We start from the raw sequence: 24,999 nt of genomic DNA on the forward strand, positions 1-24,999 counted from the left end.
AACAAAACTTGGTGTGTAGAACATTTTATACTCTCTCCACAAAATGTGAACAGCATGGAGTATGACTGGAAAAAAAGAGTCACAAAACTGAAAGATACAAATATTTGAGTGTAAATAGTATATTTTAAATGATATAAACACCCTATTATTTCTTAAAATTTTTAATTTATTTCTATTTTTTCTTAAAATAGGGTATACCTATCATTATAATTAGGTAAACTTAGTATAGACCAGAAAATAAAGCTGAAGTTTTCTCAAGAACTGGTATAATTCTAACCCTAGAAATCTGGCTTCCTACTCTGCTTATTAGAGCTTCCTGGAATGGAAATATGTCCAAACATCAATACAGAACACAGGCTTAATAAATGACCACTGAACAAATAAAGAAATATTGATGGAAGGAATAAACATAAGTTCCATCCTAAAAGAGTATGTAAAAGTAAACCTTAAGAGTCAAGAGTTCTATTTTAAAAGGTTTAGGAGGGATATACAATGGGAAGAGAACAGGAAGATCGATAGATTAGTTTTTTTTAAGTTGCTGGATCTGTCAAGATATACTGAGTCAGTTTTTAGGACATTAAAACTCCACATCTGAAACACTTCCAGAATGATGGAGTGAAGAGGCTGACAAATCATCTCTCCAAAAAGCCACAATAAAACTACACAAAACTGTCAAAACAATCATTTCAGATTTTTTTTTGAAACTAACCAGAGGTACAAAACAAATTGAAAAGCATTATTTAAAAAAAACAAAGAACAACAGCAACAACAACAAAAACCCCTACTGAACCTCTGTAAGAAAAGTAGGAATCTGGGGCAGCAAGAGGCTGTTCCCATTCCCTACCTTCCACCCTGAATTCCAATATGGTGGTTCTATCAGAACTGGACAAGCTCTGCTGCTGGAGGATAATGGCTTGATTCGGTGTCCAGGGTATTGCTGGAAACAAGTGATCTTAGAAAGTAAGTGGTAAGCAATCAAAGAAAATCAACATCACAGCTGGCTGAGACTGCAGTACTGGCTGGGGCAAGCAATGGGCCAACCAGAAATTTAAGTGAGATCCAGGGAACAAGACAGCCATAGGCGATCTCGATAAGCTCTCACATATCCTTGGAGGTCTGGAAGGTGTGCCGGTGTCCTGGGTCATGCACTGGCTGAACGTGAAGCCTTGCGTATACAGAAAATAAAAGTCACAGCAGGCTTGACTGAACTTTAAATGTGTTCCCTAACTCATACACAGATACCCAGCAAAGGGTAAAGCCACATTAGGCCCAAGATATTTAGGTACAACCTGTTACCGATTATTAGCTGACCACTAAACTATGCTGACAATTCCTAGGAAGTCAGGCTTAAAAAAAAAAACAAGAATTAAAAGAAAAAAGCTGAGGAGAGACATCAGTGGCCACACATCGCAGGGGAAACAGACTCTACAGACTAAGCCCAGGCAAGTCACTAAACAGCTGACAGACAACAGTAGCAGTGACAACTCCCAGGGAGAGGACAGAGCAGAATCCAGAGTTGCTATATTATCTAAAACAGAGGTCAGCAAACTACAGCCCCCAGCCCAATTATGGCCCATTGCCCGTTTTTTCACATAAAGTTGTTCATTCATTTGCATATTGTATATGTCTGCTTTCACATCACTGCAGTGGAGTAAGTGGTTACAACACAGACAACATGGTTTGCAAAGCCTAAAATATTTACTGTGCGGTCCTTCATAGAAAAAGTTTGTTGGCTCCTGACCTAAAATGTTCAGTTTCCAACAACAACAACAAAAATTATCAGACATACTCAAATAAATAGGAAAAGGAAACCCATATACAGAAAAAGGGCACACTTAACAGAAACTTGCTCTGAGGGGGCCCAAATGTTAGATTTAACAAAGACTTCAAGGCAGCTGTTATGAATATGTTCAAAGAACTGAAAAAATTAACAAGTTTCTAAAGTATGACAACAACAACTCAATAAAGAATATCAATAAAAAGGGATTATAACACAAACAAACACCAGAGTTGACAAGCACAACAACTGAAGTGAAAATTCACTAAGGGACTTGACAGTAGATTTGAGACAGCAGAAAAAAGAATCAGTGACCTTGAAGATAGATCAACTGAGATTACCATTTAAAGAAAAGGAAAAACAATGATGAAAAATAAACACGTACTAACATATGTGTAAGGGGAGTCTCGGGAAAGAGAGAGAGAAAAGGGGGCACAAAAAAATACTGAAAGAAATAAACGGCCAAAAACTTCCCAAATTTGAGGAAAAACAACCTGCACACTCAAGAAGTCAATGAACATAAGAATCCACAAAAAACATACTAGTACTAGTAAATGAGTTCAGTAAGGTCACAGGATACAATATCAAAATGCAAAAATTAACTAATTTCGATATACTAGTACATAATCTGAAAATGAAATCAAGAAAACAATTCCATTCCCAATGACATAAAAAATTAAGCATTTCTACATTTGTTAAAAGAAGTGCAAGAGTACACTATTTACTATATAACATTTCTGAAAAAACCTGAAAAAAAACTGAAATAGAGATATTCCATTTTCATGAATTCAGAAACTCAGTGTTGTTAAGATTACAATTATCCTCAAATTCATCTATAGATTCAGTCTAATCCCTACCAAAATTCTAATAATCATTATGCATAAGTCGATGAGCTGAATTTAAATTTTGTGGAAATACAAATGTCCTAGAATACTAAAACAATTTTGAAAATTAAGAACATAGTTGACAGACTTATGGTTCCCAATTTCCAAACTTACTAGAAAGCTATAATAACTAAGACAGTATGGCATAAGGACATAGATCAATGGAACAGAATTAAAAGTCCCCAAATTAACCCTTATGTTTACAGTCAATTGATATTTAACAAAAGTGCCAAAGCAATTTACTGAGAAAAGGATAGTCTTTTTGACAAATGGTACTAAGATAATGGGACATCTGCATGTAAAGAGAAGAATTAAGACCCTTCCCTCATAACACACACAAACCAAAGCAAAACGGCATGAACCTAAATGTAAAAACTAAAATATAAAACTTTTAGAAGAAAATATCCGAAAAAAAAATTCATGACCTTGGTTAGACAAAGATATATTTAGATATGACACCAAAAGTATAATCCATAAAGGAAAAAAAATGAATAAATGGACTTCATCAAAATTTAAGATGTTTGTGTTTCAAAACACTATTATGAAAATGAAAGCCATGACACAGACTGGGAGAAAACAGAAATCATACATCTGATAAAGAATTCATGTTCAGAATAAGAACTCATATAACTTGATTTAAAAAAATTTTTTTAATAAAAAATTAAACAAATTTTAAATGAGGCAGAAGGTTTGGACAGACATTTCGTGAAAAGAAATAGGAATAGCTAATAACTACAACAAAACATGCTCAACATCATTAGCCATTAAGGAAATGAAAATTAAAATCACAATGACATACTACTTCACACCCATAAGAATGACTATAATCAAAAAGACAATAAAAAGCATTGGAGAGGATGTAGAAAAACTGGAAACTTCATACACGGCTTGTGGAAATGTAAAATGGTACAGCTATTCTGGAAAACAGTTCGGTAGTTTCTTAAAATGTTAAGCATAAATTTATCATACCACCCAGAAATTTCACTCCTAAGTATCTCCCCAAGAGAAATGAAAACCTGTATCCACACAAAGTGTCACACCCAATCTTTCACAGCAACGTTATTCATAATAGCCTCAAACTGGAAACAATTAAAATGGCCATCAACTGGTGAATGGATAAACAAAATGTAGAATATTAATAAAGTGGTGGAATATTATTCAGCCATAAAAAAGAATGAAGTACTGATACATGCAACAATTTGGATGAACCTCAAAAGCATTATGCTAAGTGAAACAAGCCAGACAACAAAGGTCACATATTGCATGATTCATTTACATGAACTGGGTAGAAAATGTAAATTTACAGACGTGGCAAGAACAGTGGTCGCCTGGGTCTAGGGTGGGAGCCAAGACTGACGGCATGTGGTGGGCACTAGGGATCTTTTCCAGGTCATGAAAATGTTCCTAAACCAGATTGTGGTGATATATACATAATTCCATAAAATAACTAAAATTGATTCAATTGTATACTTACACAAGGTGAAATTTATGATATGTATGTAAATTATACTGCAATAAAGTTGTTTTTTAAAAACTCTACATGGATTCCAACTATTTATATCTTCCAAAATTACTGAAATTACTGTTCTTTTAGTCTGACAGTTTTTAAAATGACAAAATTTTTCCCTAATCATTCCTGCTCTGCAACCAATTTTTTAACTTTCAATTTTTAACAGCTTGTGAAAGCTAATTCACAGAAGTCTGATTCATTTCCTTTAATCTATATAATCAAGATGACAATTTTGATAATGAGTTTCTTTCATTCCCCAATAACCCAATGAGTTGATGTAATCAGGCAAAATGAATGATCTAATGGCTCGCTCAGTCATGATCTAATGACTGTAATGCTACTTTACAAAGCTATAATGATTCTAAAGCTCCCTAAGTCTGCTGAAGAAATAAAAATACCACCTGTCAAACAAAATGATGTATACATTCTCCGGTATGTACAGTATAAATCATTGTTTAACTCTGGCATGATACCCACTTTTGCATCCTAGGTTTTTAACCCTTTTTTGCCCCTTCCACATAGAGAAAAAGAATTTACACTGCTCTTCACTAGACTTTTTTTTCTCCTCAAAAAATCCCCAGATACAGCATTAATCTCTTTCCTCAGATCTCAGGAATAAAGACGTCCTCCAACTCACCTATTCCCCTAAACATAACCTAGATAAAAAACTTCTATGCGTTCTCTGTAATGAATTTACCCTTGAGAAGACAGAAATCATGGAAGACTTATACCAACAGTTTCTTTCTCCACTAATTAAATTACCAGGTGCATTCCTGATGATATGCCCTCCCTCTGTTTACTGTTCTGTAAGTCCCCACCAGTGGCTTTCAGAAGTACCTGGCTTGGGCTGTGTTTGATCCACAAGGGCCCTGATGACAGGTCATGTTCCATCATTATTCCCATCCAACCCTAAAAAAAGGAAAAAGGATTCTCTCAATCTGTGGTTTACATTTACAGTACAAACCTTTAAATGATAAAAATACACGTATTTATATACTATATATATTTACAAATATATAATTATATATGCGTATATGTATTTTTATAAATACAAAAATAAATGCAAAATTTTATTTTGTGTCATTCTTCAGGCTTCAGTTTCATTCCAAGCAACTTCTTTTCCATATATTTCTAAGTGCTCAATTCTGGGAAAATTAGTTATAATTGAATATTCATAACATTCATCAAAGTGTATGTAGGTAGATTTTTTTAAGAAGCCAATTCTTAACTGGCCAAACAGTAATCTACTTAAAGTAAAAAGTCAATCAGTAAATTCAACAAATATCTATTGACTACCTACTGCTTAACAGTCCTTGAATACATAGGGACAAATAAGGAATAGTTTCCACCTTCAAGGAGTTTATAAGCTGTTAGGAGAGAATGAACCATAACTACATATAATATAAATCAGATTGGGATAAGTCCACAATAGTTTAAAAATAGAGAGAGAAAGCCAAGAAATCAGAGGTTGTACCTGGGAATAGTGGAAAATTTCAAAAAGTTGACTTGACAAAAGATAATGCTTTAACTGAAATCGAACTGGAGGTGGGGGGTAGTAATAGAATCCTGGGGAAGAGAGTCAAGTGGGGTGCAGTGTGGATGTAATATCAGGTAAATAAGGGCATACTAGGAGACAAGGCTGAAGCCTGAAAAGGATAATAATACTAGCTAATATTTATTGAGCATTTACTATGTGCTAAGTACTATTTAAAGTACTTTACATGTATTAACTACCCCATGAGGAATGTACTGTTATTCTCATTTTACAGATGACAAAACTGAGGTATAAAACAGTTAAGTAGTCTGCTCATAGCTACACAGACACAGCTAACAGTTATGGAGCCAGGATCTTGAAACCCATAAATAATGAAAGAACAAATTCTATCTCACCCCAAACTACACTCATTATAAGACCAGTTAACAGGCATCTTAACTACCTCTTCTCCTATTAATTCCTAGGCCATCCTTCATGGCGTAGCTCAAATGCTTCCTTCTCTCCAAAGCCTTTCTAGATCTCTCAGCTAAACAGTACCTACTCTTCTAACCTTCATAGCACTTTATCATTATCAATCTTATGGCAAAAGCATATAAACAAAATCTTAATATTTTGTTCCTAGCATTACAGATTTTATGTGCACCATGCCCTCTTTTGCATTCTCCTTTAGTCTGATCCACTTTCTATTCTCCACCACTCCCAGGACAGCACCTGGCACATCAATTCATGCATTCAATAACTATTTTCAGCCCCTTTTGTGACAGATAAAATGCTAGATGCACCTTAAACTCAGTAAACAAGACAGATATGGTCCCTGCCCTCAAGAAGCTCACGGCCTATGGAGGTTGAGACTATTGGTATTTCCAAGTACAGAGATGATAAAAGTGCCGCTCAAAGAAGTTAAGTAATTTGTTTGCCCAGAATCACACAGCAAAAAGTGGCAGTCTGAATTCAAACTCAGCTCTCCAGACTGCATATTTGGGACCCTGCACACTAACCACATTGTTCTAAAGGAGGTACTTGATAAACACTTATTGAAGGGAAAGTTTTAGAAAGCTCTTACAATGAAAAATGAAAAATATCTCAACAATATCTCAATGTCTTTCTGTAAGACGAAAGCAGGAAACAAAAAAAAAAAAAAAGAAAGAAAAGGAAAAACAAGAAAAAGCGCAGATGGAGGTTGTAGTAGCATCCTCATACACACCTGGAAGCTCAGCACTTCTAATCAAGCCATCTGCTGAGACTAGCTCAGTTTGCGTCCCTTAAAGTGATCCCTCCTGAGCAGCAATGCTTTAATGGTTTCACTTTAATTAGCAGTGAAACCCTGTATCTCCTATCAGATAACCAACCAGTGGAATGGAAGGTAACCGTGCAGAGCTCCTTACACGTGGGGCAACTATTCTTGAAAGGTGAACCCCCTACCCAGAGAAGAAGCCTCCATAAATGGGTCTGTACTTCTCACCCGAGGGATTAGGAGAGACCTTACAATGCAGGCGCCTCTCTGGCCCTGTGGGCCTCGCGTCCCACCGCCCACAGCCTGCTGGCCAGACTCCCTTCTCCAAACGCCACCGTGGCAGCCACACCGTTTGGCCCATCCTAGTCATCTTTTCAAACATAAGCGGCTTAAGTGTAGCGATATCCCAAACCGGCATTAAGAGGTGCCTGGAGGCACGTACGTTATTCCCTACAATTTCTGACCCCAAGAGAAAACCACCTGACTTTACACCAGCTTCACTGCGTTAAGCGGAAGAGACGACTTCTAAGGGCTAGGTCCTGGCCCAGGGATTCCCGCGACAGCGCGGACAAGCGCCCTAGACTCCGGCCCTAGCAACCCGAGAGCCTCCAGGCCCCTCCCCGCCCCCTGCGCTCCGGCAGATCGCCCAGCAACCCGCGCGCGGGGGCCGGGGCCCGGACGCAGGAGGCGTGCCCAGCCCTGGCGGCGCGTCCCATCGCCCCGCCCCTCGTCCCCACCCGGCCAATAGCCTGCTGCGCCGGAGCTTGGTGCTCCAGGCCCCGCCCTCCCTTTGCGATGGTGCGCTGAGCGCATGCGCTTTGAGAGGCAGCCCGGGTGAGAGCCCCCTACCGAGGAGAGGGGGGATGGAAATGGAGAGGGTCCGCGCGCACCCCGTCGCCCTCGACCCAGCGCCCGGTGGAGAGCGCGTTGGGCGGTGCCAGGGACAGTGGTCGCCGGGGAGGTCGAGGACCTGGCTCCAGCCCCAAGCTGGAGTTGGGTCGCTGCGGCCCGCTCACCCGCCCATGTTTGTGTGTCTGTGCCTGCGCAGGGAGACATGGAGAACTGTTTGGCGGCCGCGGCGCTGAACGGGTTGGACCGACGTTCCCTGCAGCGCTCGGCTAAGCTGGGTCAGGAAGTGCTGGAGCGGGCCAAAAGGAGGGCGGTGGACTGGCATTCGGTGGAACTTCCTAAAGGCAGCGCGGGGGTCATTTCCCGGGAGCGGCCCTACCGAGAAAGAGGGCCGGCAGCCGGCACCCAGCGGCTTCTCCCGGGAGAGGTGAGGTTCCCTGTGCTGGGGGACCAGCCCATTCATTGGCTCAGCAGCGGCTTGCTGAGAACCAGGGCACGCCACACAGAAACACCCGAGGGATTTCCTGTCCTTGGCGGAAGCTGTTAAGTGTTGGGACAATGAACCGAAAACCCTTTTGAAAACTCTTGACATTTGACAGATTCTTACTGGGTTGCTTTAGGATACCGCTAGATACCGCTAGTGCTCGGCCCTGTGGTTACTTTTTAAAACAATTCTTACATGCTGCCGTCTGATATTAGAGGAACGCCAATAAACCTCTTTACCTTTGTCCTGGAAAAACTGCATGTCTATGTATTCCTTTTATAGTTGGAATTCTTTCTCAGTAAGATCTTTCTTACTGACTTAAACTTGCAGAGGCCTTTCGAAAAGTACAAAGGAAGCTATTGCCAAAATGCCTTCATACTCTAGTAGGGGCTACCAGATCTCACCTGTGACTTGCCGTTTATTCAAATAGAGAGAAGAAAGACATCCAACCCTCAGTGCTTCCTTCAGAACAATGGCAGAATTCATGGACTATACTTCGAGTCAGTGTGGGGTAAGTTGGTGTAAGCCAAAGCCGTGCCCTTGTCTGTCTGCTGATGGATCACAAAATGGCTTTTCGTGGAATTTAGGGAGAATCTGGAGACTACCTGTTCACCCTGCCCTGCCTTCATGGGCATATTGTAATCAGCCAAGGATTTAAACCAGGTGACAAGTCCAGGTAAGAATTCATTCAGCAAATATTGAATGCCTCACTCCAGGTGTTACGAGGACACAGCAATGAACAAGCCAGAAAAGGTCTCTCCCCTCACTATTGTTTTCAGACTGGGGAAGGAGGGAAGGCGTATTTGCTGAATTCTAGAACAATCAAGTCCAAAATTAGGAGTTTTTTAAACGTTGAACTGACTAAAGTTGTTTTTGTTTTGTTTTAATCAGGATAGCACTAAACGAACTGAGCCTCTCTGATTTCAAAGCAAAAACTGAAACAAAATCCCTCCATTAAATCTTAATGTCTGTTTCAAGTCCCTGGTAATGTAGTTTTTAAGTATGTCCCTTTGGACAGTATGTGGAACAGATGCAATGCCCTCATCAGAGGTAGTGTGGCTTGATGGCAGGTGCAGCCTCCCAGGAATCAGACCCATGTTTTGCTACTTGCTGGCTGTGGTGCCTTTGGCCACTTAGTCTCTCAGCCTAACCTTCTCCATAGTAAAATGATGATGTCTCGAGTCCTTTCCAGCCCTTAGAGTCTGTTTCTTTGGTTTCCCCTGACAGGTGAACACTATAAAATTGTCATAAACTGTAACACAAGGGACTTATGTGATGAGATTTTTGGTACTGTTCACTGAAATGGGTGAACAAAAGTCTGAAAAATCCTCTTCTCAAAACCATACACTAAGATCATCTTTAAGTACTTTGAGGGGATGTTGAAGACAGGCCAGCCAACATTCAAGGAAATCACCTGTACAGAAGGTACTCTCTGTCTTCTAGAGATTAAAACAAACTCGCTGGTCTCCTCCAGACTTAACATTTTATGATTTTTATGTAGTTGTAAAGCTGCTGGTCTATATGGCAGAAGGAATACCTTGTTTCTCTCCTGCTTTTCAGTTTCATGATGAATATTAAGATTCAAAGAGTCTCTAATATTTCTACATCTTTTATAAAACCCTGTGACTCCAAGAATAGGATTCCAACCAACAAGATACGGTTCAGAGAGTATTTTTATGTTCTTACTCTGTTAAATTGTTTTAGAAAAAGCCATGACTTTGGTTCTGCTGTAAAGTGATCAAGATAAACACTTTGGTTCATGGTTCAGTAAGAGGAATAATATTTGTCTTTGGTTTGAGGTTGAGCAAATTGGTGTTCTTCGTTTTGGTTTTCAGTTCATGCTTCGGTTCAAGTCTCCATTATGGAATGGAGCCTCAGAACCCCTTGGCTTTCTAGAGATAGAATTAAGAACAGTGTTCTCTGAGTTTGCTTTTAGAATTTTGAAGCAGCCCCTAAAATACATCATTAAATTCGTGTCCTGACATGCTTTCCCCAGCTTCTCATTCTTTTGGTCTCTTGCCTTAAACATTGTCTCTACCCTTTGTTCAAAACAAGCAGGCTTATGACGTCCTCACCATTAGTCATAATCAAGGGCGAGTCTAAGGTTAACTCCGAGGGAGAGGAAGGAAGTAGACAAGAAAAAAACTGCTTTCTGAGCCTTTGGATTATTCTGCTTAAATTGGAAACTTCTCCCTCCCCTCCTCTGGGGAGAAGGGCTGCATAGCTGTTGGCTTTATGTTACACTTCCTGTTGTATTTCTAAACCTCAAGGAGATGCATCTCTTGTCTTCCCTTGTCCTTATCTGAGACTTAGTAAGCATGGACCTGTTCATCAGAACTTGTCATGAGTGGAGACGAGAGGGCATGTGTATCTGACATAGGTGGGGAGGATGCTGTGAAAATTATTTAACCTGGCAGAGAGCATGGTCCTGCCCAGCTTGAGTTCTTGCCCTACGGAGGCAGCAGATGGCAGCAAAGTAATGCCAAGTGTGGTTTCCTTCTCTGCAGCCACTTTACATGGGTTAAATTTGTTGTATGACTTAAGAGGCCTCTGAAGAGGGCAGGTAATATACCTTAGCTCTCTTGCCTCTTAACCCGACTTTGCCCAAAAAACGGGTTTGTTTTTTTTTTTAATTTGACCAGACTATTTGGTAACCCAACATCTTTCACATTACTTTTCTAGAAGTATTACTCATCTGCGCCAGAGGAAGGAGGGGCAATCCACGTCTCTCGTTATCACAGAGGGAAGTCATCGGAGCTGTGCTCGGACGTAGGGAACGATCAGGTATGTGCCCTCAGCCTCCCAAGATGGGAGGCCCTAGATTGAGGTGCTCCTGCTGGATTGTACTGTTGGATGCCTGGGTGACTCGGTACTACAGCGCTCCACGGTAATGTACCAACTCCCAGCCCTGGAGAACTTACAGCGGTGAACATGAAATAAGAGTTTGTCCAAAATGTAAGATTGACGCCACTGTAGGATCTTCAGTGGAACCTGGAGTCTGGGGCCAAGGGACTCTCAGGCAGGCTTAAAGATAAGCATATCAGATATCCTCTTCTGCATCTAGGGATATGGAAGAGATTTTTAATAACCACGTATTTTACTCCCAGGTGGCGATAACTATCATGTCTTCGTTAATTTAAAAAAGGAAGTGTGAGGAGGGGGCCTCTTTGAACAAAATACTTTTCCTAAAGATAACAATTATAGGCCTCTCACTAGAAATGGCCTGTCTTTTACCACATGTCACTCTGGAGAAGCCGAAGACTCTACTTGCTGAACTGATTCAACGTGAGTCCTTTGTTGTTGTTTTTGAGGAGAGTAGGTCTTATGTTTTTCTTTTCCTTTTTAAACTCCCCTAGTTGTACTCAAAGATAGCAAACTTAAGTCCAGAGTCTAATCCACAGTTGGATTGCTGACTTCTCTGGCCTGTGGGTTTGGGGAAAGGATGGGTGAGTGGCCACAGGGAGATAAGCAAGGGCTGGACACACGCCAGAAGTCCCTGATATTCTCCTGGCCCGGGGTATGAGAAGCAGAACCAGAGCCTGAATCCTGGGCTCCGTTTTCTGGTCTGACCCCGAGGGGTTACGTGCAGGCCAGCGTCATCCGATCCCTGCCATCCCTTCCTGTAAAATGTAAGTTGGTGCTAAGGGAAATTGGCTTTCTCAGTTCAGCCTCTTTCCCTCTGGCGCTCCCACTCCTGGGAAAAGCACAGAAGAGAATTCTGTTTTCTGAAACCCTTTTGCATTTTAAGTCTTCCCTACAGGCTAGTATCCCCAGGTTATAGACCAGAAAACCAAGGCTTAGAGAAATTAATCTGTCCTTTTCAGTAAATGGCAGAGATAGCATTCAAACTCAGGTCTGTCTGACTCTAACGGCCAGGTAAGGATAAAAGGGAATCATGGTAAACATCTAACTAAAAATACTTGACACAATTCACTAAAAACCTTAAGAATTTAGGTGGCAACTTGGAAAAAACTGATAGAGCAGTTGTTAGTTCTTAATTAAGTAGGAGAAGATGTCTCTTTACCGTCCAGAAGACAAAGCTCAGGCCCGCCGTCATCAGTGTTTCTCTCTCTCTCTTCAGAGAAAAGACACGTCCCGCGGGGTCGGAGGCATCTACCTGGTGTCGGACTGTGCTCTGGAGGCGCCCCGGCCTGTGAGAGCAGAGCGTCTAGGGTCCTGGGCTTCACCCCCACTGCATCTCTAGGAACCAGTTGACCTGCTTGTTATCAGTTCTTTGTACTGGACTTGTAATATTTTTAAGATGGGATGTTTTTACCCTTGGGGAACGGGCACAACATTTTAGTTCAGTGTAAAATAATGTTTTCTTGGTATCCTTCCTTCACTTGAAATTTCAGGGATACTCTCTGTGCCTGAACTCATAGTTGCGGTTGGAAAGAATGTGAAGTATTCATATCTCAGTTGCTACAGCTCAGCTGGGCTGGCGCTGCGTCCCGCTGGAATTCCACCATCTGTTCAAGCAGCAGGAGGGGTGTAAAAAGTGAAAACTGTCGCTGAAATTCTGAAACGTATACATTTGGTTAGATTGGGTTCCAAAACATTTGAAGGGATTTGTTCCTGTTTTCCACAAATGTTTCTCTGTAAAAACATACAGTGATGAGTTTTTCATTTTTAGGATAAAGTACTCATCAGTTCATGAACCCACGGAATCTTTTGGCACTTGGAAGGGCTGGAATTCTGAGGAATGGATCTCCAGGGTGTTGCTGCAGTCGTCTGCTTAGTTTTTGTTTGTATATGATGTGCAGCTAGCCAGGGTTCAGAATACACTAGAGTTAGTAGCAAATAGGAATACTCTGTTTCTAGGACAAGTTGTTCTGTGGAGATGCCTCCACCGTTTGCTGGGTTTTGGTAATGCTCATCCTCCTGATGTTCAGGGTGTTGGAATCACAGGCGCCAATCTTGCCCCTTTTCTGCAGCTCTGATACAGCTGCATTTTCTGAAACCCACTTTTGTTTATTCACATAGCTAATGACCAGTAAATAGTGGTGGTGCCACCATTCACATTCACGTCGTTTACAAGATAATAAACCTCCAATTCTGCAGTCACTGGGCATGAGAGGATATAGATAAAGCAGCTTCGGAAAAACTTGGCTTCAAAACTGTTTGCAAGGTGGAAAGGGAGGAAGTTTCATAAAAGTATAAATATTACCTTTTATTTCTCTTAGTGGAATTTGCTGGCCAGGTGTTTGGTTTTCCCCCATGTGTGGTGTCGATATGACAGCTTCTGCCTTTGGCTCCTACTGAGCGTCGAGTAGGCAGGTAGTGGTCTCCCAGCTGTGGGGCAGGAGTTTGGCTCTTAATTACAGGCTCTTTTCTGGTTTGTGACTTTGGTCTTTGGCCATTTGAGCTGAGACCTCTCCTCCGCCTGTATGTCTGCCGTAACCCACTTCCTGGCCAGGCGTGAAGTCTGTCCCTGGAGGTTGGCTTGTGCTCAGCTCAGCTCTAAATATAAATCTTTTCATTAACTCCAGCTTCCAGTGTTTTGCACCAGAGATCTTCTTTGACTTATGACCCGATAAACCTATCATAAGTTGAAAATACCATAAGTCAAAAATGCGTTTAGTATACCCAACCTCCCGAACATCAGAGCTTAGCCTAGCCCACTTTAAATATGCTCAGAACACTTACATTAGCCGACAGTTGGACAAAAGCATCTAACACAGAGCCTATTTGTAGTAAAGTTTTGAATAGTTCATGTAGTTTATTGAATGCTGTACTGAAAGGGAGAACAGAGTGGTTGTCTGGGTACAGAATGGTTATAAGTGTATGAGTCGTTTGATCTGGTGATCGCGTGGCTGGCTGGGACACCGGGGCCACTGCTGCTGCCTGAGATCACAAGAGAGTGTCGTACTGCTTATCAGTAGCCTAGGAAAACTTCAGAATTCAAAGTACGGTTTCTACCAAACTCATGTCACTTTCACACCACTGTAAAATTGAAACCTGTAAGTTGGCCTGTTGGGGACCATCTATATAGGAGAACCAATCCTCCAAGGGAGAGCTTTAGCCAGCCGGCTAACTTGCTGCATGTCAAAGTGGAATCTACTCATAGTGTTCTCAGCTTCAGGAGAAAAGAAGTGTTTCATCCTCCTAATAATGAATTTAGCCAAGCACAGTTAAAAAGGATGCTTCTCGTTACTCCACGGTGCCTGGCCATGACTGCTGACCTGTGCTAACAAGTCCCACTGCCTACTGCTGAGCCCCTAAGTAATGGTCATTAGCCTTTCCCTCTACCTGATTCTTATCTTTCTACCCCAACCAGAGTGTTCCTTTTATGATCCTTCATGTTCCTATGACACTTTAGCATTTTCACACATACACTTAATTGTGAGTTAGTTTTAGAACTAAGGAAACAAGCATAAGACAGACTTACCTAAATGGCAGTCCTGTTACGTGGCCACGCCGCACCTTTCTTGAAAGCAGAGCCTCCGTCTCCCATGTTAGTGCCTCACTCCTTCGCACGTCTGGCACACAGAGGTAGCCGGGTAGAGGCAATGGGACATAAAATCTCTAAACTGCTAATATCTGCCTTTCCTTTCAGGCTGAGAACATCTCTAAGGACCTCTACATAGAAGTGTATCCAGGGACCTATTCCGTCACTGTGGGTACAAATGACTTGACTAAGAAGACTCACGTGGTAGCAGTTGACTCAGGACAAAGTGTGGACTTGGTCTTCCCTGTATGATGTTGACCATCACAGGCATCTCGTCACCTTTTTTTTAAGTGCCAAGAAGAACAAAGCCACCATATGTTCTCTTAATACTTACACATTAATCCTGCTTATAGTGCTGACTGTAGACAGTCAGCCTTCCTGGGAACTAGAGTTTGTCTTTTTCAGTGCCTATTTTAACTTCAAAGTCCCCCATCCTCTTTTACCTGAAAGTAATAATGTAATGATGCTGCATGAATAATTTTTACTGCTTGCTTTACTCCAAGTAAAGGTTAATTATGATAATAAAGGGAGAGATTTGGAAATGAAGAGAATTCCTTTTTATTGGCATTGAGTGAAACAAAATGTCACTTGTGTACAACTGAGGCTGTGGACACGTGTGCGCAAAGCAGGCTGACCATGCTGTGCAGCGTCTGTGGAAGAGGCATCCTCGAGCAGATCTCACCAGGCCCCTGGCAGGGGGCCTTGCCCCTTAGGACAGGCGCCTTCCTGCTGCTCACGTGCAGGGACATCTTCATGGGGTGAAGATGCTGCTCGCTGGACCACCGTCTGTGGCCTGCACTCTCCCGTTTCCACTGCAGAAGGCCCTGTTGGCCACTTTGCAACTCTTCCTCAGGTGTTTACCACCACCACTCTAGCTTCCTGTAAGAGAAGAAAACCCTGGGAGGCTTAGGCCGACTAATTCTAAGGATCAAAGTCACTGATAGGTCCTAAGTGTCTTTAAGCTACCACTCCAACAGTATTGTTGCATCTCTCAGTTTAGTTGCCTAATGATTCTTCTCATTTGAATGACTTTCCTGAGAAAAAAGGCCAGTATTTTAAGTGACGAAAGCAAGTTTTAAGTAGAGCTGCATTATCATCCCCAGTGAGGTACAGAGGGCCTATTAAAGCAGGCCCATGCCATCACCACAGGGTAGAGAGGTCGCTCAGACGGGGATCCTTGCACCCCCAAGAAGCCAGTGATGAACTTTGTGGGTTCTGTAAGTCTTCTGAAGCTGTGTGCAAAGTTGTGGTCGTATGCATTTTTCTGGGAAGAGGGTCCATGGGTCTTATTCTCAGAAGGGGTGTGACCCCCAAAAGGTCAGAGACCCACGGAAGGAGTCCTTCAGAAGCCCCTTCCCAGCCGTTCTCTTTACCTCTGTCCTCGGGGCTTTTACTCTAAGGGGCGTTCCCGTCACTCTGACGTGTCACAGTGCCTCGACTCAGCTTTTTGTGTTCAGCTCCCTTTGGCCGGATGGAGAGTGGCTTCATGCCAGCCGCTTCCAGGACCAGCTCCTGGGTACTCTCTGCTGCTGCACTTTTCACTCTGTGTTTATCACCCTTCTCTCCTTTCCGGATATTGCAAAGTCTTGTTCCTAAACCCAAAATTCAGTTAGCTGAACGTGCCACCATGTTGCTGGAACTGGTCTTGTTGACTTGAGTAGGACTATGCAAGGATCACAGAAACTCTTCACTGCCTGCAGCCTGTTTCAGTTAGAAGCGGGGGAGGCGAGCAGCCTGACTGCTGGCATGACTCCTGGCCTCCCCGGGACAGTTAGGTCAGGAACAGACAGTAACCTCGCTATCTGTAACTAAAAGTAGCAAAACCTGTGGAGGGCAGAGGGCCCACACATGAGGATTTTTAAGAGGGAGAGCCTGAGCCCAGACTGTGAAACGTCAGTACTTGATGGCTGTCAAGCACAATTAGAAGCAAAGCAGCATGTTTCCTTCAAAGGGGACAAAATCTGGAGGAGAGAAAAGAAAAGCTGAGCTGAACATTAAATGAGTCACCCCAGGGCCCCAGGAATCTAGTCTAGAGCTGGCTTCTCCAAGCCACTTCCTCCACAAAGCTTTGCCAGCTGACTTGGGCATCTGCTTTTTCTGGGCACCACTGGGACTGTAGATGGGACAGCACAAGGCATATTAGTGATATACTGCCCGAAACCTGTGAGGGCTCTTTGCTCAGGTGAAGATGGTTGGGGACAGCTGCAGATCGCCCCCGACAGTGATGCTGCCTCCCCTCTCGGTTGTGGACAGTGAGCAGCGTAAGGCAGTGCCTGGTTCTGCCCCCCAACTTCCTAAGGGGCATATCTGGAGAGAAGGATCTGAGGACCCATGTTTCAAGACCAGATTCCGAGCTTCTCAGAGCACTGAAGTCGCTCATCAGCACCTGAAGGCATTTTGACTGTACATCTAGAGAAAAATCAAGGCCTCCAAGAGAAAAGAGGGAGGGGAGGGCAGAAACAAACAAGGGCAGTGTCCTGTCAGTAGAGACTAGTGAAGAAAGAAGACAGTTGTTAAATAGGGATGCAAACATTTGCGCAAAGATCAGCCCATCCTTTCTTGTTGAGCTTTATTGCATAAGTGAAACCTACCCTTCCCTCTTACTCGCAGTCTCCCCTTCAACATGACAAACCCCCAAGTGTTACTTTCAATCCCAGCAGAGTGGACATGTGCATCGGGTTCCTGAGAGACACACGGGAGGGAAGGGAGCAGGGGCCTCAGCCCTGCCTTAGCAAAAGGTCTACCTGGCTTCCCAGGATGCGGCTCAGCCCTGTTTCTCCTCCAGTACCTCCACTCGGGCCGGCAGAGGCCACCCTGCCTCCTTGGAGACTTCTCATGAAGGATGGGGTCTGTGTTGACCATGCTGTCCACCGTCAGCCTCCGAGGGAGGCCCGTCTCCAGTCCATTCTCTGTGTCCTCCTCTTCGGATGAAGAGGAAGTAGAGGAGGAAGAAGCAGCCATGGACACCTGCACTGCTCCTCCTTCCTCCTCTGGGTCCTCCAGGGGCATGGGCTGGGCGGTGGGCTTCAGCCCCACCTCAGGATGTTCTCTGGCTGTGGCCCCCGAGGTCCTGGCGAGAGGCCACCAGGTGGGTCCAGCCAAGGGGCAGCAGCAGAGGCAGCCCTGGCACAGCAGCTGGCAGCAGGCACACGGGTGGCAGGCGGGGCACAGGAGCAGAGTGCTCAGAGGAAGCCCGTTGGTGACACATCCAGCAACCGGCCCCACCAGAGAGCAGCGAGGGGCCCAGAGGAGGGGGCTGGGGCGCTCCCAGGTGAAAGACACTTGCAGCCTGTCCACAGCCTTCTTCCAGACAGCCGGGGGCACCCACGTGACCCCTCCTAAGGGCACTGTGGCTATCTTGCCATTCCAGAAGTAAACAGTAATTTCTTCTTTTGATGCTGCATAACAGAAAAGGGCAACATTTTGTTACAACCCCCTCCTTTGTATCCTGGGAGAAGGATTCTCCTCTCCCAGAAGCAAAGCCTCAGGGCAGCCCCTCTGTTCCGCCTGTCTTGTCACGTGCACCCCTCCCTGGAGAGCCTGCCAGGGACATCCCTCACCCGCTCCGTGTTTACCAGCCCTTCCTGGTGCACTTGCACACGCCTCTGCATCTCAGTTCTCGTGTCAAGACTAAAATGCATCCTCAGGTAGGGGAAGGGAAGGAGAAGCCTCCTGTCATTCTCTGATTTACAGGGATGCTGACTGGTGGGCCCTGCTCCTGTCTCAGTCCCTGGACTTGGTGGTGGGCAGGTTATGTGTACTGGTGAGATCCCAGGATAACCCTACCACACAACAGATTAGCTAATCGACATAGGCATAATAGCCTTAGGCTATTTTGCACTGATTAAAAATATTTTATAATCTGAAAGTAATCTGATGATTTGCACATCTGTGGCCACCCTCAGGATGAAGCTGCAAGTAAAGGGGTAAGGATCCTTTTAAGCCTCTAAGACCCCTAAGCTGTAGAGACACCCTTTGCTCTCTCCTCAGCCTGATCACCAGCCTGGCAGGGGGACTGGGAGGTCAGGGCAGCTTCCCTTACCTCTCTGGGGGTCTGTCGCCTCCAAGCCCAAGATAACAGTGCCAGGGCCATACCGCTGTGGGTCTGGCCCCCAGAGTGCCAGCACCTTGTCCCCAGGTCTCAGGGAGCATTCCAAGGATGGTGAGAACTGAATAACATCTTCCTTTAAGACCACGTTCTGCCCCTGGGCTGGCTGCTCTGGGCCTGTGACAAGGGGAGCCTCAAATTCCACCAGCAGGGCCCCCTGCCTCTCCAGCTGTGGGAGAGAAACCACTCAGAATAAGATCTGGCCTGAGGAAGTGCTTCGGGGCGCACCGCAGTTCCCTCCAAGCCCCTGGGCCAGGCCTGGGGTCTTCCTCCAGCACAGTGAGGACCAGAGAGAGGAGGGGCAGCAACAGGGGCCGCTCAGAGCCGATTACCGCGGAGACCTGCCAGCTATGAGGCGGATGCTCGTCCCTCTGCTTCTTGCTCTGGGCGACTCTTGTTCATTACATCCTGCCTTCCCCCCTTCCCGTTCGTTCTCTTCCTTTTCCTGTTTTTCTTTTCTCCCTTCTGTATTTTTGGCTTGCAATTCCCAGAGTAACCTGGGTCCTTTGGATCTTTCCCCAAAGCACTACCCCTCCTCCCTGCACTCGCAGGAGGTGCTGACCATGTGTCTGACCAGCCAGGGCTGGGGTGCTCATGCAGTGCCTTTCCATCCACAGGGAGATGCTGAGCAAAGGAAGCAAATGAACAGCGTAACAGAGCGGGCAGGAGAGGCACTAAGCTAATGAGAAGAACATGTTCTTCTGACAACTCAGTGTGATTCTGAGGAAAGTCTGGTTATGAGACAGGAGGGAAGGGGGCAGGGCACAGCCTTTCAAGGAGTAATACAGCAATTAACAGCAGAATGGTGGAAGATTCAACTCCCACTAGGCCTTGAGGTTCAAGATGGCAGGAGGTTTGACTTCCAGTAGACCTTGAGCTTCATTATATGCTCACTGTAACATATTAGCATGGTGAATAACATGCCCACAGGTGCCATGACAGTCCCAAGGCTAACCACAAAAGGTTAAAGAGTGGGTGGTGGCCCAATTCCTGGGAATCCCAGCCCCTTCCCCAGGGTAGCTGGAATGGTCCTCTCACTCATTGGCATGTGAAGCCCATAAAAACTAGCAACAAGGCGCCTCGTGGCCGCCTCTCTCACTCCCTCGAGTCGGCCCACTCTGTCTATGAAGTGTGTGCCTACTTTTACTTTAACCTGAGCTCTCAACCTGCGGGGGGCCACTCATGACCTGAGGGCTGCCGAGCACAGAAACTGGGCCTAAACTCCCAGAGTGCGGGGCGTCAGGCTCTAAGGCTGACTGAGCAAAGACAATCTCTGTCCCGCCACCCCTTTGTTAGAAAAACAGCAGGTGCATTTGGAGTCGGAAAAACATCCTGATGCCATTGAGTTATTAAGAACAGGGGCTTCTGGAAAGAGAGATACAGGTCACACAAGTTAGTGATCTTAGTAACAATCACCTGAGTTACCAATACACAAGTTACATAAGTTAGTGATCTTAGCGACAATTACCTGAGTTACCAATACACAAATCTTAGCCTAGAGGAACAATACAGTAATCAATAATGTTAGCTCATGGGGAACGGTTAGTCTTGATTGATGAGAAATATAAACAATAATGATGTATGTAACTATGCATAAGTTACTGATTTTAGTACACATTGTTAAGAGATCATAAAAACAATCCGTTACCTACGATACTGTTGCCTATGGGTTAAAAGCATATAAATTAACTGCTGGAAATAAACACGAGGTCCACTCTTGACCTAGTGTCTTGCGGGCTAGAGTGAGACCCTCTCCCCCAGCTTTTAGTCTTGTCTTCCTTTTAGTCTTGTCTTTCTTTTCTCAGTCCTGCAGCACAGATTTCTGGACCTGATCGATTGTCGGCTGGCTCCGACATCAACCCCCATATTTCAATGCCTTTCTCTTGCCTTCTGAAATAGACTGAGCTCTATGTAGTATGTATCTCTCCAAATAAATCAACTCAACCACGGCTCATTTTTTAATTCCTTCCTGTGTGAAGCCAAGGACCCACACTTGGCGGGGCACGTCCCAAGGGCTGAATTGAGACCAGGGACATGGCCCTTCTCTCGCCCCACATTCATTTTTCCTGTATCATCTCTCTGGCGCCCCTTTTCCTATATCAGTTACAAGTGAAATTTTATCACATCACTAGACAGAATCTATATTTGAGCAAAACTCTGCTAATATTTCATTTGAAATCACATAATATTTACTTGAAAATGACAACATGATTTGATTAAAAATTCTATAATTTATTTATTTATATATACATATTAGAATTCACACTAGCTTTCCCTCCATGGAGCCACATTCACAGAGTCTGACTCTGAAAAGAGAAAAATCCCAAAGAGGCAAGCAGCCACCGAAGGAAAGCCAGAGCCTGGCCCCAGCATATGAGGACCATGCTCCTGTGCGTAGGGACACAGGCGTGCACGAGGGTACACACGTTCTGTCCCTCTTTCCCTTAGACTGGTGCCCGTAATTCGACACACTGAATTTCCCTGAACAATGTGCTTTTACTGTACATTTTCTTCACTGTTACGGGTTGAATCGTGTCCCCCTCAAAATTTATATGTCGATATTCTAGCCCCTAGTACCTCAGAATGTGACTTTATTTGCAAACAGGGTCATGGCAGATATAATTAGTTAAGTCGAGGTCATACTGAGTATAGCTGATAGGGTGGGACCCTAATCCAATGACTAGTGTCCTTACAAAAAGGGGAAACTTGAACACTGACATGTGCCAGGGACAGCAGCACGTGAAAGCGAAGGCAGAGATCAGGGGATGCTTCTACAAGCCAAAGAGCACCATAGACTGCCAGCAAACCACCAGGAGGTAGCAAAGGCGCATGAAACAGGTCCTCCCTCACGGCCCTCAGAATCACCACCTCTGCCAACACCTCAGTTCCAGTCTCCAAAACCGAGAGACAACAAGTTTCTGTTGTTTAAGGCACTCAGTGTGCCCTTCTGTTACCCAGCTGGGGCAAATTAATCCACTCACTGACATTACCTTTTCCCTTCTACAGCCATGCACAGCTAAGGCTTATCAGGTGTGACAGGGCCACCCAGAGGAGCACACGGGGAGATGTGGGGAGTCAGGGACTTGCCTCTGGAGCAGCCTTTATCTGAGCCCTGTAATAAAAGCCATCTGGTTCCCTTCTTGCCAGGATCCATGTGTCAGCAGCACCTCCAACTCTTCCCAGCCAGCCAGGCCTCTGCCATGCTGGGTCAGCAATGTGGAGACACGGGTGATAAGATGCATATCTGGGAAAAAAGCAAATGGAATTAGGGAGTGGAGCAGACCAAGCCCTACAACCATTAAGAAACACGTTTTGTGGTTAGACCACAGTGTGCATGACAGATAAGGCGATGTGGAACAGAAATCCATGTAAAAAGTGGCAATCTGTGGCTTCTGGTAAGATAAGGTAAACTGTTGGAAGGGGCGGAAGGAGAGGAGAGAGAAGGGAACCGTGGTTTGAGGATTGGGAATTGTTTCAAGGTCTTCGGAATGGGGTTAGCCTTGATATTTCCGGGTTAATTAGTGCTGGTTCTGAGACTAGACAGCCGGCCAGGGGAGAGTTCTGGGAAGGTAAGTCCTACGGCAGTGTATGGGATTCCAGGATGAGGCGTGGAGGCTGGGATGGTGATGCCAAGCAGGCTGAGTGCTGTGGGGTCAGAAGGAAAGAGGAAGTGTTTGAGCAGGGGAAGCACAGAGGAGCTGACGAAGAGGCTGTGGGACAGAAAAAAGGGAGAAGCTAGTTCTGGGAAAGTATGTGGACAGCACCGAGGCAGAGGGAATTGTTGAGTCAGGGTTTGGGTTTCTGAAAAAACTGTTTATCTTGTGGGCAAGCCAGGATACAGGGACGCTCAATTCTGGCTTTGAGCTGGTCCACAGAGGTGAATCAAGAAAGGGGGTTACAGGGTCCAGGCTGGTACTCCCCTCACCTGGGCAGGCTGAGCTGAGCAGCATGAACAAGAATCCCTGGGACCTGCACAGCCTGTATGTGCTCATAGGCTGAGGTTCCTTTCCCCTCTTGTATTCACGCCATAGAAAGCCAGCTAAGGATACCATTCACGAAAAGCCAGGATAACTGAGGGAACCCGAGGAGGGATCTGGAGACCTCACCTTAGCGGCTGGTGGTAGAAGCCCTAATTTCTCACATGGCGCCTAGGCAAGTCTCTTGGTTGATGGTAACATGAGCTAGAAGTTGTATAACTGCTAATGTCTGACTGCCTTCTCTCACACATGCCAACTCTGACATCTGCCACTTGGCTACAGGGTGGGACGAGAGCCAGGTCAACCCTTGATGTCGCTGGGAGCACAGTTAAGACCAGGGTAATATAATACCCCCAGCAAATCATAGCCCACGTGGTAAAAAACCCTTTCAGCCTTCCCAGGAAGCAAATTCTCTCCCTCCTGGGAGAGAGCCAAGAACAGAGGGGAGAAAGGAAGGTGCACACCACTTCCTTCCCGGGAAGCAGAGATCAGTACCTGGTGAGGAGGCCGTGCTGGGGGAGCCAGGGTGCTCGGAGAGCGAGGGGGCAGGCGAAGGAGAGGTCCCAGGGAGGAGCAGCGCCAGCCCAGGCAGGGGACTTCAGGGTTGTGGCCACACTGCAGTATTTGGGCAAAGGCATCCCAGGCCCTGCGGACGGTTCCATGGTCTTCAAAGAAAACCCCTGAGAACAAGCAGCACCATTACCTGAGTTGTAGCCCACAGCCCAGGAGAGGATGCCTGGCTGGGGCAGGACTCAGCTCTGCGGTTAGTGGCTTCTCCACAGACGCTCAGGGTGTCCCCTGAGTCACCTTCCTTGGGAGACTCAGCCCGGGAAACAGGGGAGGGTTGAAAGAGCAAGAGCTGAGATTTTCGGGAAACCCAGCTTTAAATCCATCACAGCCTGCTGGCTGCGTGCTCACTTCACTCCATGCTTCGGTTACTGCCCAGATGATAAATGGAAAGCACCTGGCATGTAAGTAGCTCATTAAGCGTTAGTTTTCTCCCCCCACCTCCACCCAAGTTGTAGGGATTCCCAGGGGTAAGCCCATACTTCCCTTTACAAATCCTAACCCCAATGACAAACTGACCCCTAACCCAAGCTACAGACTTCCCTCCTAACCCGGTCACCTACAGGACTAACTAGACCGAGCTGAGAGCCCAGGGCTGTGGCTTCCGCAGACCTGCTCAGAGGCGACAGCTATCACCCAGGGCCCAAGATCACACTCCGTTGCCTGAGCCCATCACGTTCCTGTTGGGTCTGCTCTTGGCCAAGGCCACAGTTCTGACCCCAGGCAGACTTACCTCAGCCCTGGACTCCTCTGCCTCAGCCCCTTCAAACAGTTGGAGCTCAGGGCCTCAGCCCAACTGACTCCTGGTTGCCAAGCATGTTGCCATGGGTGTGAGCCAGCAGGCAGGCTGAGGGCCAAGTGAGGGTACTGAGCATGTGCGGAGGGGTGACTGGGGCCTTGGCGGCTTGGGCGGGGCCAGGGGGTAGGGGGTTAGTCTTCGTCTTTCTCTTTGAAGAAGGGGAGAGGGGGTGTTGGAGAGAAAGGCCTCAATTCCCAGAAGCTCAGGCTTCTCCACTGCCGGGAGTCAGTCAGTGGGAAGCCCTCATGGGTCCAAGGAGAGTCTTGTGAAAAAGCTGATCTGCCTTCACACTGTCAGGCAGGGGGCTGGAGTGGAGGGACTCCTGGCTGGCCTAGGGTCTCTAAGAATATGCCTGTATTTAAAACAAAATACCCAAAAGCGTGGGCATGTCTGTCTGTAACAGGCAGCACTCTGCTGAGGAGCAGAAGTGTGGTGATCACTTGGGTGGTAGGAGTGGACAGCAGTGACCAGAGGAACAGAAGTCTAGATTCTGCCCTCATTTGAACATCCACAGGAGGAGGCTTGTGCTTAGGTATTTGGCAGTCCTTGTGCACTGGTTGTGCGCCCCACTCTGTGTTCAGTGGAGAATACCAAAAACTGTGCAGGGACATTTGTGGGTGTCTCTGCCACATCCATCCCCCCTTCCAGCAGTTCCTGTTTGTATTTGTGGACCTGTGTGACTAGGGGAGGCTGACTGTACCCACTGAGTCACGTGTGTGTCCATCAGCACATTCCATTCCCTGGCCACTAGGGTTGGCCATGTTCCTAAGCCTCTCCAATCAGAATGAATCTCAAAACTTTTGTTGGAAATCCTGGGTTATAGACTTTCTCTTCCCTCCTATACATAAATAAGAAAGCATATAGTTC

The 24,999-nt window shown here is 45.4% G+C and overlaps 3 protein-coding genes across 11 annotated transcripts in view; 1 reads left to right on the top strand and 2 right to left on the bottom strand.

The window, feature by feature from the left end:
* The window catches only part of DENND2B (DENN domain containing 2B), a 162,050-nt gene extending 154,554 nt beyond the window's left edge, over positions 1-7,496 (bottom strand). The window contains exons 1-2 of the mRNA XM_072969457.1: positions 6,871-7,496; positions 5,009-5,080 (exon numbers count right to left, since the gene is read on the bottom strand). Coding sequence (XP_072825558.1) covers positions 5,009-5,074 — 66 coding nt within the window. The 5' untranslated portion in view covers positions 5,075-5,080; positions 6,871-7,496. The remainder of the gene's footprint in view (positions 1-5,008; positions 5,081-6,870) is intronic.
* A 149-nt stretch (positions 7,497-7,645) lies between these two features.
* Positions 7,646-15,227, top strand: AKIP1 (A-kinase interacting protein 1). Of its 5 annotated transcripts, none has more exons than XM_015238570.3 (6): positions 7,646-7,734; positions 7,949-8,176; positions 8,664-8,744; positions 10,916-11,017; positions 12,315-12,386; positions 14,790-15,227. In XM_015238570.3, exons 2-6 carry the CDS (start codon positions 7,955-7,957, stop codon positions 14,931-14,933), a joined length of 621 nt encoding a protein of 206 aa, XP_015094056.1. In that variant the 5' UTR covers positions 7,646-7,734; positions 7,949-7,954; the 3' UTR covers positions 14,934-15,227. The 5 variants fall into 5 exon arrangements, with proteins under 5 accessions (XP_015094056.1, XP_006203564.1, XP_072825569.1 ...); XM_072969466.1 differs by lacking the exon at positions 7,646-7,734 and adding an exon at positions 7,758-7,815; XM_006203502.4 differs by lacking the exon at positions 7,646-7,734 and having other exon boundaries at positions 7,741-8,176.
* Positions 15,224-24,145, bottom strand: C10H11orf16 (chromosome 10 C11orf16 homolog). Of its 5 annotated transcripts, XM_072969462.1 has the most exons (7): positions 24,067-24,145; positions 23,262-23,446; positions 21,877-22,033; positions 18,724-18,958; positions 17,426-18,079; positions 16,055-16,273; positions 15,224-15,560 (listed from the first exon to the last, which is right to left on the bottom strand). In XM_072969462.1, exons 2-6 carry the CDS (start codon positions 23,426-23,428, stop codon positions 16,077-16,079), a joined length of 1,410 nt encoding a protein of 469 aa, XP_072825563.1. In that variant the 5' UTR covers positions 23,429-23,446; positions 24,067-24,145; the 3' UTR covers positions 15,224-15,560; positions 16,055-16,076. The 5 variants fall into 5 exon arrangements, with proteins under 5 accessions (XP_072825563.1, XP_072825566.1, XP_072825562.1 ...); XM_072969465.1 differs by lacking the exon at positions 16,055-16,273; XM_072969461.1 differs by having other exon boundaries at positions 15,224-16,273.
* Between the last annotated feature and the right edge of the window lie 854 nt (positions 24,146-24,999).

Source organism: Vicugna pacos, chromosome 10 (genome assembly GCF_048564905.1).
Source record: "Vicugna pacos chromosome 10, VicPac4, whole genome shotgun sequence".
NCBI classification, from domain to species: domain Eukaryota; kingdom Metazoa; phylum Chordata; class Mammalia; order Artiodactyla; family Camelidae; genus Vicugna; species Vicugna pacos.